Source organism: Barbus barbus, assembly GCF_936440315.1.
Source record: "Barbus barbus genome assembly, chromosome: 11".
Classification (NCBI taxonomy): Eukaryota; Metazoa; Chordata; class Actinopteri; order Cypriniformes; family Cyprinidae; genus Barbus; species Barbus barbus.
This window is the reverse complement of record NC_136739.1, coordinates 16,112,182-16,126,592: the sequence shown is the minus strand read 5'-3', so window position 1 is coordinate 16,126,592 and position 14,411 is coordinate 16,112,182. Positions and strand designations below refer to the sequence as shown.

At 36.6% G+C, this 14,411-nt stretch overlaps 1 protein-coding gene across 1 annotated transcript in view; it reads right to left on the bottom strand.

Annotated features, from left to right (window-relative positions):
- Positions 1–595: 595 nt before the first annotated feature.
- LOC306877406 (rho GTPase-activating protein 15-like) overlaps positions 596–14,411 on the bottom strand; it is a 37,447-nt gene continuing 23,631 nt past the window's right edge. Inside the window, exons 13-14 of the mRNA XM_079429179.1 lie at positions 8,646–8,751; positions 596–1,397 (exon numbers count right to left, since the gene is read on the bottom strand). Of these exons, the coding sequence (XP_079285305.1) occupies positions 1,214–1,397; positions 8,646–8,751 (290 nt within the window). The 3' untranslated portion in view covers positions 596–1,213. The remainder of the gene's footprint in view (positions 1,398–8,645; positions 8,752–14,411) is intronic.

The window sequence follows — 14,411 nt, the reverse complement described above, 5'->3', positions numbered from 1 at the left end:
AACTTTTTGTGGTTGGAGAAAAAACCTAGTATGTGTGTATCTTTTCAAAGGTTCTGCGATGAAGGTTTTGGTGGCCTGCCGAACTTGTTAAGGTCCCTGAGTGAAGCACAGCTGTGCCAGAGAGGTCACTAAAAGCTGCATCTCATTTCACTGCGTTATTTTCAGTCGAGATTTAGAGAGACGCACAACCCGCAAATCTGGTTTATGTCGCCCTCCTGTTCCTCCAGTACCCCTTCATCATTACTGCTCGTGATGCCAAACTATGAGGGATCTGATGCAGGGAAAAAGCAACAAGGAGGGATGGCTCTTCCCGTAATTACAGACTCTCTCTTATCTCTGGGATGGAATTAAAAACACATTCCATGCAGACAGTCTCAGCACTGGCCTGCGGGAAGCAAATAAAAAGAGACTGCTGTTCGAGAATTGGAGAGGACTTTGGCAGTTTGACTAGAAACCGATGTGATCACGCTGTACGTTATCTGACAATGCAAAGGGCCCATAGAGTGACAGAGTTTATGAAGGAGGCTGCAGGAAGAAGAGCAGAAAACTCGATGCAGTATGAAATAAGGCATCTTTTTTTTTTTTTTACTTTTTTCAAAAAACAAATTTACTAATTTTGCTTAAAAACAAAAACAAACAAACAACCAATACATGTTCAGCTACCATTAATAAAACAACATCACAATAAAATACAAAGAAAATACTTGTTGCAACAGACTGCAAGTATGTTCTACCAGAAATCCCAAGTTTGCTATCTCAGGTTTGTTCCAAATAAAATTTGACAAAAAAAAAAAAAAAATTCCTAGAAATCCCTTACAGCCTATTTATTACAAACTAAAATTATCCATTAGAAAATATCAGTGTACAAAACCCATTTACAAAAATGGCTTAATTTCCCTGTCATAAACGACCATGTATATGATTACAAATATACAGCTTTTCAATTTTTTCAATGATGTTTTAAGGTATGATACAATGTGAAATTTGCATTATGCAAAAATATAATTATATATAAGTTTATATATAAATTATAAATGTGACTTATTTTTTATGTGAACCTTTTTTTTCAAGGAGCAAATATGAAAAAAATTTAAAGCAAGAAACAATTGTACATGAGCATAATAACATCCAGCCAGCACACACACAGATTTTTTTTTCTTCATTTCTCACTCTCTTTTTTCAGTCTCTTTTTTCAGAATACTCTTGAGTGACTTTACATGCCCTCCGGTCCAAAGATCTCCACACATTCAATGAGAATGGCCTCCACTATTTGATTCTGATACACCATATTGACCTCCATGTTTCCGGATTCAAACTCAGGCCACATGAGAGTTGGTCCAAACACAATGCTGATGCCCTGAGTTGACATCAAGTTTTTCTTTGACTTCATCAAGACTCTGTAAAACAGAAAACACCAGATCATTGAAGCAATACAATAGCAATGAATAGAGGTTTTTTTTTTTGAGCGTCTTTTTGTTTTGTTTTGTGAAGATCCCTAATGGAGTGTGCGCGTTTCCTGTCATAAAAACCTACTCAGATCGTCGGTGACGGACCATTGGCAGGGTGTTTTTGAGGACTTGCGCCTGGTCTTTGGAGGCATCTAAGCACACTTTTAGTGGAATCTCTCTGAGCTGAGGTTTGGCTGTGGTGGAGAGACAATCAATACTGGGGTATTGGAGGACTCTTAGAAGGAGCCAGATTGGAGCCCTCTGGCTCTGTTATGGGTTGAGGCCTGGAAAGGGAGGGAGGGATTGTGGTGGAGGGCTTCCTTCCAAATTGTCAACGTGATCCTGACTAAGAGGTGGGAAGCAGGCTTAACATTTAAAAGCACACTTTGTATGGTTTCACCGCGGCCCAGTTCTGAAAGGTACTGATTAGGAGTGTGTTGGGTTTACTGCACTCACGTATATTGTACTGTAGTGTAACCGGCGTCCTGTGCCATCTACGTTTATGGTCATATATATCAAAATAATGGTCTACAATTATGCAACACAACTCAACAATCTATAATCCCTGCGTTGTTGTCAAAATACTCACGCACTCGGCTCTGAACGAGGTAATGCTCGCGCTACATGTGTCCTTCCTCCACATAAATGTAATTGGGACTTTGGGAAGCCATTTCAGTTGAGAAACACAGCTTAAGAGGCAGGCCAAGCGCTCTCAATAATTCCCCATTAATGTGTATAATTAACCTCAGCCATTTCGTTTCCCCTGTACATCACAGCTAGACGCTTGTCCTGCCATGAGCATTTTAACCTAATTAGCGCACTATGATGTAAGGATCCCGGCTGCCATTGCTAATGGTCTGCTAATGATCTTAAGAAGAGAGACTTCATTTCCGAAGAGATTTTTCAAAACATTAAATATGAAGCTTTTTGTCGAACCTTTTAGTGTTTTTTGGTAATTATGCCACTGTGACACCACTATATACATGACCCCCACACCCCCCCCCCCCACCTTCACATTCATCTCCGCTATCAGTAATGCCAGATCGATTAAAATCATGATAGAAGCTTAATTACAGTCATTATCATTTTCAATTACAGTAGCAGCACATAGTGGGAAGAAGTGCAATATGAAAACACTCTCTGGAAGGCAAAAAAATATATATATATACTTTTTTTTGCGCTGTACACTCACTGTCATCAACAGAGAACCATGTAAAATAAATTACAGTGGTATATTTAAATAGTTTATATCTAAAATATAATAATAATAATAAAATATATAATAATAATAATAATAAAAGAAAAAAAAAATATATATATAAATAATGGTTTTAAGTCAGTTATTTCTATCTTTTGCTGTAGTGTGTCAGTAGAAAATATCATTTTACATTTCCAAACATTCATTTTGCCAACAACTGTGGCAACATCTCCAAGATACTTCAAGAGACCTTTAATTTTTAAAATCAAATGCTTGTCCTAAAATGATATATATTATAACACAGTATCTATTTATATTGTTTTGTATAAAAGTGTAAATCAAAACTTTTTATTAAAATAATGTAATCTAAAGTGACAGTCCTGGTGGCATTTTAATTTTTTAATCAAATGCTTGTCCTAAAATAATGCATATTAAAAGGTATACATGATAACATTGTATAAATGTATATATCAATTTTATATAAATATATTCCATTTTCATTTTAAAATCTTGAGTTAAAATAATGTCTGTCTGTCATCTAAAATACCTCAGATTTAGAGAATGTATTTTTGTACACCTTGCCTAAATGAACACTTTCAGTTAAGACATTTGTTAATTTGGAAAAGGGAAGGATGCAATCTGGTCCTCAGTATCTGGGTATTTATGGCAAAATGCGCTCATTAAATCATCAGCTGATTTGGAGCCCAGTGAAGAAGCTCTGGTGCCTGGGTAAGGGCCAGGCTGTGGGCAGCTTGACCAGAGGTGACTGCGTTACGCTTGGTTGAATCTGACAAATCATTGATATCCCATACATAAACCGACGTGTACGGCTCAAGATGCCAATGGTTATTAATTAGCATCTCGTTTGCAAGCGGGGCATGACAGGAAATGGAGGATAGCACACAATGCCGTCATTCCCCGCCTAGGAGGCCAGTGCTAATTGGGTCAGCCTAACTGCCTCCTGAAGAATCATGGGACGAATAATAAATTGAGGTGGGGTGGGGGTTACAGAATCGCTCCAAGCTTTAAACTGTGTCATTTTCATGTTATAAGACGACGGCCTTGACTGAACCTATAAAAGAAAGTCTCACTTTTATCAGAGGAGCTTTGATTTTCCACTTATATGATATTTGCAGTTTGGATACTCTGCTTTTTTTATTATTGTTTATTATTTCCTGTCTGTGGCATAAAAGGTCATAAACTGCTGTGCATATACTTTGGTGGATATCAAAATTCGCACAACGGCAGTTTTCTTCCATCTAATTAGACACCAAACATAGATGAGAAGAAATTTTTTTCTTGGCTTTCCTGATCAGAGGTTTCTCCAGGTTTCTTTTCCAGCACAAAGACGAACGGAACCTTAAATTACTAACAAAAAACAAAACCTGTGGCCTTTTAAATCACTTGTGGTAAATGGGAAATATGAGCGGTGGTGACAAAACCTCCCACAAAAAATGACATAAATAGCACTACTGAGCAAGTGTACTGTTGAGAAAATCTGGTTGCCTTGACCACATCATCACAATGCGAGCACACAACTGGTTATTGAATCCAGGCTCCACGGACCAAAAGAAAAAAATGAACATTGGTTCCATGCGGGCACAGAAAGCGCCCACAACAAAGAGCTTTTGACTTTCACCATTTTAGATGAGCCAAGTCAGCGCAAAATATAACCTACAAAGGCATGACAGTAGGAGTTCAGAGAGCTGTTTCAGTTAGGTATACCTGTGTTATAAGAGAAAAACAGGAAGCGTCCAAGCGAAAAAGTGACGTTTGAGCAGATATAGAGCTTACGCATATCGATACTTTGAGTGTGAAAGATGCCAGTCAACAAAACAAGAAAATTATATGTGAATTATTATGAATACTATTTTTTGTGCTGCACCATAAGCTGCAAAGCATCTAACCTCATTGTTCTTTCTTCATCTCGTCTTCATCTTCATCTCGACAAATACAACACACACTCTAACCTAATTCACTGTGACCGCACATTCCTTGCCTTTATTCATGGGAAAGCCATCCTGATATTTAGAGAGGGAAAGCAGTAGACAGAAACAAGTATGACTTAAGTGAGAATATAAAATAAACAGAACCACATCACTTGGCCGGGGTGTGGTGCCCACAAAGCAAACTGCGCTTTGGATTCGAAGCTCTCTTCCCGTTTATTGCTCTAATAGTGAGAGAAAGGAGCAGCGGGAACATCGCTGTGGAGAAGGAACAGACTTGGTGGCACTACAGGGATTTTCAGTGCCACCACAAGTTCCACTGTAACAGCTTTTTGGTAAGCAGAATAAAAGCTGAATGGATTTTCTAATGCCACCATTCAGTGAATTTATGACAATGCTTTGCCCTCATGCCTGTGTGTAGATTTGACTACAGATCTGGAAATGCTGCCAGTGATTCCTATCTATGGTGGTGCTTAAGCAGGTTTGAGGGGTAGTTGTGTAGATTCACAATAACAGTGAAATATATGTGCACGTGTCATCTGTAAAAATATCTGAGGAAAATGCATCTAATAAACACAAACCAATACAAATCTACAATAATGAGTTATCAATTATATTATAAAGTTTGACAAGTTTTTTATTTATCTGGTGAACATGCTAGAACACAACCCTGCTGCTTCCTGTCCTACAGCATCCATCATGAGATTTACAAATATTAAATACAATATTTAATATTATACAGCAGTGCTTTCCAATTTTTTTTTGTCTTATTTACTTCCTTAAACACTCTCTCATCTATTAATATGGTATTTAAATTATTATTTGTATGCGATTTTATTTACATTTTTATTTTATAATTTTTTTTCAAAGCGTTATTCTGAATATTGTTTAACATTGATTATTATTATTATTATTACTGAAGATTTATATTATATTACATTATATTATATTATATTGTTTAACATTTAACATTGATGTTTTGATTTATTATTATTATAAACCAAAACATAAATTTTAAATGTTAAACAATATGTAATAATATAATATCAACTGTCAGTAATTAAATAATAATCAATGTTAAACAATATTCAGAATAACACTTTAAAAAAATAAATACAAATGCAAATTAAATTGCATAAAAATTATAATTTAAATAACCTATTGATGGATGAAAGGGAACTCGATGGAGTTGTGGAAGTAAATAAGACAAAATGTTGGAAAGCACTGCTGTATAATATTAAATATTGCATTTAATATTTGTAACTCTCATGATGGATACTGTAGGACAGAGGCAGCAGGTTTGTGTTCTAGCATGTTCACCAGATAAATAAAAAACTTGTCAAGCTTTATCATGGAATGCAGATCTAGTTTCCTTTAGCACATCAGACTCTCAGAATATTGTGTTCCTGTCTAGAAATCGACTGTTCAATGAGTGTCTCTCTCTCAGTCACACATTAGTGTTTTCTGATTGGGAGACCTGGCATGGGCAACCCAACAGACTTTAGCACTAGTGCCAAAGGGCATGTTCCATTGGGGGAAGGGAGGAGGGGGTGCTCATCAATCTGAGATGAGTCCTGTGGCCCTCCTGTGCAGGGTGGTAAATGTGCAGAAGGGTAAAGTGGGATAGAACACCCCTCCTGGGAGATGGAGACTAGCCATATGGCCTTCTGGCTGTGCCAGTAACGCTATCATGGACAAGGACTTGAGCGTTGACACACGGAAATGCGCACACACACACATATTATGGTTCATATTGAGTCCTCTGTTCATGTTGCATCCTGTTTATTGAGGACTTTTGTGTAAAAGGTTTTCAGATTGAGCACTATTTGTTGATCTCACTCTAAATAATCTATGGCAATCTTTGATCTGCTAACATGTAAAAATGCCACAAACTTTCCATTTGTAAAAACGGGAAGTTCCCATTATAGTCTAGTGTGGTTTTGTACTGTCAAGGTCAGCTAGCAGTAAGTGCAGTGTGATGGGTTACTTGGTTCTCAAAGGGATAGTCCTCCAAAAAATGAAAATGCTGTCATTAGTTCCCTCATACCCACATGCCATTCCAATCCTATATGGTTTTTGTACCTACACTGAAGTTTTTCCTTCAATGCAGCTCAAGAAACGCTGAAAACAGACTTAAAAAAAAAAAAAGGATAAAGTATTAAACAGACTATGTCTGACCAGTCTCTGAAAAAAAGCTGAGCCATATGCAGTTAAACGAAAAGCTAGAAAGCCTAGTTAGGTTGATATAATTAGCTAGATAGTCAAGAAAACATCAGTTCTGTTCAATTTCACAAAGTAGACAGGCGAAAATAAAAAAATTAGGGCTGCAACTAACGATTATTTTGATAATCGATTAGTTGGCCGATTATTCTTTCGATTAATCGATTAATCGGATTTAAAAAATATTGACCAAAAAAAACACTATTCCACATTCTGCCCAATGTCCTTCAAACAAACGTGACAACTGAATGCTATGAAAACATACAGTGCTTAATTTATTAGACCACTTATCATAATAAAGAGAAAACATATTTTAGAAATTTGTCAAAAATTTGTTTAAATTTAAAAATGTTATTGTCATTTATTGGACATAATAATAAAAAATTTCCTCATAACAGCTTGCATTCTTGCTGGTATTGTTTATGTACTTTTTGACTGCAATTGGGTATCGCGAAAAAAAAAATACTCAAATAAAAAATACAAAAAAAAAAAAAAGTGCTCTGGTTTTCTTTCATAGATAACAGCAATAATGATATTATAGCATTAAAAATAGCCTACTACTGTTACTAAAGAGCTTACACATATTGGAGTACTAACCAGTACAGAAAGCCGAAAAATGATTTTGGTTATCACCAATACTGTTACTTTAGAGCAGCAGTGGCACAAACCTTACATAAACACATTGTTAAAAAACTTACATAAATTTGTTAAGCATTGTAAAAATTGAATATAGTTTAAACCTCTATTAAAAATTAAAATAATAAAGATAATAATAAAGACGAATAAAAACACAAACTCAGTGTTAACCAACAGGTAAGAGTAATGTTCTGCAGGAACTACTTTGATCACAGTCACCTCGTCATTTCTTTATCCTGTAAAAGGCCGTTATGGAGCGTCTCATGTTTATATTCAGACAGACAATTACACGCTGTTATCCCTTTAAAGTTCCTACTCTCATAAAATATTTTAATTTATTTTAAACCTTAAATTAACTTTCAACAACAGATAATTTCTTCACAATGGATATGTTTGCGCTGAAAAGCCTATTAATTGTCTCCCTCTCTACTGTGTTCTGTCCGTCTGGCGCGCCCGCCGCGCCGGCGCTCATTCGGTATTTTAAACTTAACACAGACTGTCAGGACGGACCTTTATGCAAAAATGGAAATGCTCTCGTGAAATTGTGGCATTTATAGATAAGGATATGACCGTAAACTGAACGTTTTTGCGCTGAGGACGCACACGCATCTGTCAAAGCGCCTGACAGGGCAAGCCATTACTCTTATGCATTAACTTAAAGCTTAAAATAAAGAATTATCATGTTTTGGGCAGCTTGGATCACGTGCTTCTCCGGCAGAATCTCATTCTGTTTCCTCCACTATTTTTAGATGCATTTTGTCCATAGAAATGCATTATTCAGTGCCATAATTTGACTAACCAGCTGAAGTTGGACGTGCACTGTGGGCAGACCCGATTAATCGATAATGAGAATCGTTGTCGATGATTTTCATAATCGATAATAATCGATTTTATCGATTAGTTGTTGCAGCCCTAAAAAAAATAGATGTCTAATGAGAGCTCATATACAAAGAGACATGTTTTCAAACACAAAGTACTTTTTGTTGATCATTAGTGAACAGAGTGCAAGGTTTCAGTCCACAGAAGTTTGTGAAAACCTCTGAAGTTCACAGATACCAATGAAGCTCAGATAACTAAAATGGACACTGATATTATAATTATTATTATTCTCCCACCACCCACCTACACGATTCAGGGGCCCCCAAAATGTCCTGTGCGGGACCCAATATTTGGTTGTGTGTATGGATGGAGACTTACCTCCTCAGGTGGTGGAAGAGCAGTTTCATGGTGTTGTGGTTGGGTTTGGGGAGTTGATGGATCAGTTTCTTGAAGGCTTGAACCTTCTTTGTGGGCTCCTTAATTTCTGTTGGCAGGGAAGAGATGATGAAATGTTTTGATTTGGGTATTGCTCCTTCATTTGAACCTCTAGGTTCAGAGAGAAGCTAATGTCTTTTCCATCACTTTTTCATTAGCATAGCTCATCTAACATCAAAATTTTCCCTAATGCTGGACCATTACCCCTTTCTCTATTAATTATAGAGCCATGCACGAGAAGGCCACATGAAGTATGTGTCCCATTCCAAACTGCTGACTTACCAAAATGCCAATATGTAATCGAATAGAGTAATCTATTTATCTGATATTTCCATCCTACTTTTGATATCATTTAGTTCTTAATTATGATAGTTTTAATTTCCTTTAAAACTTATGTACAACATAATCCCTTTTTAAGCTGCCAAAATTAGCAGCATTTAGTCTGTGCTTATGCAGCTGTGTTATGCAGCAATAACCTTTATGCAGTTATGCAAACACATTTAGTACAATTGCATGGTTATCTGACACCATTACACTTCTCAGCAAAATCATTTTGATTCTGTGCAATCACTTTATAAAGCATTCCACTATTAAATGGATGTAATTAAAGATGTTGTAGAAAAATAACCCAGTCCGCCTGTAAAATCAAAGCATAAACACCCCTAAACTTTTTTCCTACATGAAAGCACATGTGAGTGGTGCTAATGGTCCGTAATAGTCCACGTCCATTAAAAGCTGTTATGCTGTAACACAAGCTGTAACCGGTGACCTCTTGACCCCGCTGCTCTTTATATGTCAGATGGCTGATGACCTCATGGCAAACTCCTAAGAGGCACCAACCTGTGCACTGACTATTCTACATCAGTGCCACTACCTGACCTTTGACACTTTGAAGTTCCCTGAACCCATTATGATGGATATAGCAATATAACTGATTGCATTATTTCAAACACTGTTAGTGTAAAGAAGCTTGTATGGTAAACTAAGTAAAAGGATAATTTATTGTTGATAAGTCTTTAGTTTGGAAGATTAGAGTGTATTTTAATAATTGAATCAATGTTTTTGATCAATATCATTATGGAACCTGAGCAGATGTTGAAATGGAGCTTTCACAGGGCCACCTGTGTGCACTCCAAACTCCCTCAGCTCAAATTTCACCGTAACGGATTTGTTTAAAGGAGTATTAACAGACCTTCAAGATTATACAGCCACCAGTTCCAGCCAAATATACACTACCATTCAAAATTTTGAGGTCAGTAAGATTTTTTAATGGTTTGGAAAGAAGTCTCTTATGCATGCCAGGACTAAATTTATTTGCTAAAAATACAATACAAACAGTATGAGAAATGTAACAATTATCAAATATCTTTTTACAATTTAAAATAACTGCTTTCTATGTAATTTATCAATGTGATGTCAAAGCTGAATTTTCAGCAGCCATTATTCCAGTCTCCTATGTCACACAATTCTGCAGAAATCATTTTAATATGCTGATTTGGTGCTCAAGATACATTTTTTTTTCCAGACCATTTTTTCAGCCATGCTAAGTGTTTTTTAGCATTCTTTGATGAACAGAAAGTTCAAAAGAACAGCATTTATCTGAAGTAGAAATATTTTGTAACAATTTAATGTGTTTTAATTTAATGTGTCCTTGCTGAAAAGTTTATATATATATATGTGATGTGACATACGGCCAAGTATGGTGACCCATACTCGGAATTCATGCCCTGCATTTATCCCATCCAAAGTGCACACACACAGCAGTGAACACACACACACACACACACACACACACGGAGCAGTGGGAAGCCATTTATGCTGCGGCGCCCAGGGAGCAGTTGGGGATTCGGTGCCTTGCTCAAGGGCATCTCAGTCGTGGTATTGAGGGTGGAGAGAGCGCTGGACATTCACTCCCCCCACCTACAATCACTGCCGGCCCGAGTAGGTGGGGGGAGTGTATATGTATATATATGTATAAGCATATCAGTGTACAGCACTGATTGTGTTGCTTATACATCAAGCAGACCAAACAATTGTATTTTGTCATACATTTCAATTCACAAATTCTTTTAATATATTATTATTTATATATATTGCTTACAAATTTCATATCACATTTCCACTAAAATTGCCTCACTGTCATACAATGTGCATACAGCCATCTCTACACTGTTGACATTCACAATTTCATATGGGAGAGAAAAGTTATGGGAGTTATTATGTTGTTCAAAGACCTTTTATAGCATGCAGATCATTTCAGGAGGCCAAAAAGGTTCATCATAAAATGATACCTAGAATAACTGTATTGATTTACTATCATATTGACACAAATTTGCAATGCTGTAAATCAATTAAGATTGTTGCACATTCTGAACAGAGCAAAATCTCGTCTGTATTCCTTAATCTAAGAAAACATCACTGGTTATTCCTACTGTGGCTGGCTAACAGCTACACCATGCTATTCATGGGATGTGCCATGGAAGGGAGCTGGCAGTAGTTATGCCCCCAGTCTACTGTACTGCCCAGGATGCCCCCTGGGCACTAATGGAGCAGATGTCTCCGTGTATACACCGCGCTGGCACAGACTCTGCGAGCAGATGCCCCTGTCAGATGCCAGGTCTGTCAATTGAGCACAGACAGAGACCATGTTCTAGGACAGAGAGTGAATCTCTGACCCGCTCCTCTAGGTACCACTAGCAGAGGGACAATATTTTGTGCTTTTTAATGGAGTTAGCTATAACATTGGGGCTTCAAATTGTGCATCCGATGCCCTAAACCACTCAAAATAGAATGTTAACATCAATTTTAATGTCAAGGCCACATAATTAGTGAAAGAATGTGTTACGAACTAAAATTCTTCACTACAGTTTTCATCAACATTTTGTCATTTACTTTATTCAAGCAATATCTTTTTTTATGACTTTCTCTTAAAGCATTATCTCAGTGGAGGCCGTTAGCTTTCTTTTGGCTTTGACACTGTATGGCAGTCGGCCTGTAAAATATTTAATCTAGTCATTATTGCTGGCATTATTGCTGTCATTAATTACTTTGCCTTTGGTGGCTAGCATATTGGAGATGGTCCCTTGTCCTGTATTTTGGACAGATGGTGGGGACAGTGTCATTAATATAAAACTCGTTCAAAATGCCTATACCCTAAATCAGCATGAATTCACTATGGTAAACATTGTTCTTACGGTACTCGGTTCAAAGGGGATTGCTCTTAAAATAAAGGGAATGTTTTGACAAAGGCATGCAGTGGGCAAAAATCCACAATGTGTGCATTTAAAATATATTTTTTCTGTTAAAACACAGGAATACAAACCTCTGTTTAAAAACTCTTCAATAATATAATATAATATAATATAATATAATATAACAGTTTACAATTAGGTTCCATTAGTTAATGTTAGTTAATGTATTAACTAACATGAATGAAAAATTAGTAATACATTTATTACAGTATTTATTCATCTTTATTAATATCAGTTAAGGAAAATACAGTTGTTCATTGTTAGTTCATGTTAATTCACAGTGCATTAACTTAGCACAACTTTTGATTTTATTAACGCATAAGTAAATGTTGAAATTAACATTAAATGAATTAATATTTATTTAATTGTTTGTTTATATGTATTTTAATTAAACATTTAAAATTGCTTATTGTTTGTTGTTAAACATTTAAAAATTAAAAAATTTTTTCCATACAATTTTACATTATTACAATACAGAACTAAAACCATTAATTAATACTGATTTATTAAGTAATTATGAAACACTTTTTTGGGAGACACCGTTTTGGGGGACTATTATTTTAAAAATGATTTTGTTTTTTCTTTGTAATTTTAGGTATCATTAGTAATTCCTAGTAAATGTGGTAAAATGACATAACAGGATGTTACTTTCAGACATTACAGTTCAGATGAAACATTTTTATGTACCTACGGCTGCACAAATGCGGCAGAGCCATTGCTACAGTGCACACTATGAATCAAACTGAGAGAATCATTGTTTTGTGAAAAGAGCTGATATACAGTAAAGAATAGATGCACTTTTGGTAACAAAAATCTGTGAATATAATCCAATTACAAACAATGAGACCATCTTTACTGCAGTACAGCTTTGCTTCTGAGGATAAGCCCATCTGCAAGCTCTGTCTGCGGGCTTCTTTAAGCCCCGTCAAGGCAAATATTAGCACACTGCAAATAGTCCTGCAGGTTATGATTAAGATTTTAAATGTATCCCAATTGGATACTTTGCTTTATGAATAACAAAGTCTTAGAGGATCGGCTCTGTAATTTATTAAACATGAAAAACTTCTTGATGAAATATAGAGACTGGGAAGAGATTTATGCATTTGAAAATATTTCTGCATGCTAGCTTTGCATGGCAATGAGGCCACGTTGCACAAATGAGGAAAGCTGCATAGAATGTAAAGGCTTGTGATTCACAGATTGAACTTTGAAAGAGCATAACATCAGAATAGACAAACAATTATGTTATGACAGATGTACTGTCTGACGCAGCTCTGACTGGCATTATTTCAGCACATTGTACACTACAATTGTGGCACTGTGGTTTCTCACAGAAAAAGTCAAGCTGGAAATCTTACAATCTCGCTATTTAGAATATGTAATCGGTCATCTTCAAATGTGATATAACGATACAGTCCATCTGAATGAACTTTCCAGATTACTACACAAATGCCGAATTGTGTGTGTGGGCCTGGAGAACAAAGCCTCCATTTGTCAACAAGTATGTCTTCGCTTTGTACAACAAGGCGAGCTTGTCTATTGGACAGGTGGCAGGACAATGTCGCTAAGATACCAGGCAATATGAATAATAGATTTAGTCCATCGTGAGCCAAGAGCTGGTGCCTGCCACATCCACAACAGGCACCGAGTGAAAGAATGGAAAATTAGGCCAACTGTTCACCTGAGGACCCTGGGAAGCCCAAATGTTGCTTTGCGGGAGGGAGTGCGTACATTTTAAATAAACATACAGATTGCAAGCGAGAAGATGAAAACGCATCTCACAGATCGTGAGCGAAGGGGCCGTTTAAATGCTGGGCGAAGTCTTAAGCCTGAAGATTACATATTAATAATTTGCCAAAACTTCCACTAAGCTTAAATTACTTAGAGTTCCACAAGATTGTCCAGAATCAGTGTGCGATTGGGCAGCTGTCCTAATTGAATGGATCCTTGTCCAAAGTACCGTTCCAGAGACCTTTAGTTAATACCACCCATTTAAAGGGCAGCCATGGTTAGAGGAGCTGTCCTCTTTTGACAGTGGTGGACCAATACAGAAGACCTGGGCCACTCAAGTATCAGCTGGATTCACTGAAATTGCTTGTCAGTGGTCTAGTGAGATCAATGAAACAGGATGTTGGGCAGTTTCGGTAAATGAAATGTAAGACGAGCTCCAAGGTTCATTAAACCGTGCCAATATTACAGATGGGAGGAGCTTAGTAACCTACATAGTAGAAAAGTCTACAGTGCAAACAATCTTGTTCTACAGCACATTAGACATGGCTTATTACTGTCCAGCCCTGTGTAGAATAGAATAGAATAGAATAGAATAGAATAGAATAGACGGTAACACTTTAGAATAGGGAACACTTATTCACTATGACTTTTCCCTCAATTTGCTGCTTATTAATAGCTAGTAAGGTATTTGTTAAATTTAGGTATTAGGTAGGATTAGGGATGTAGA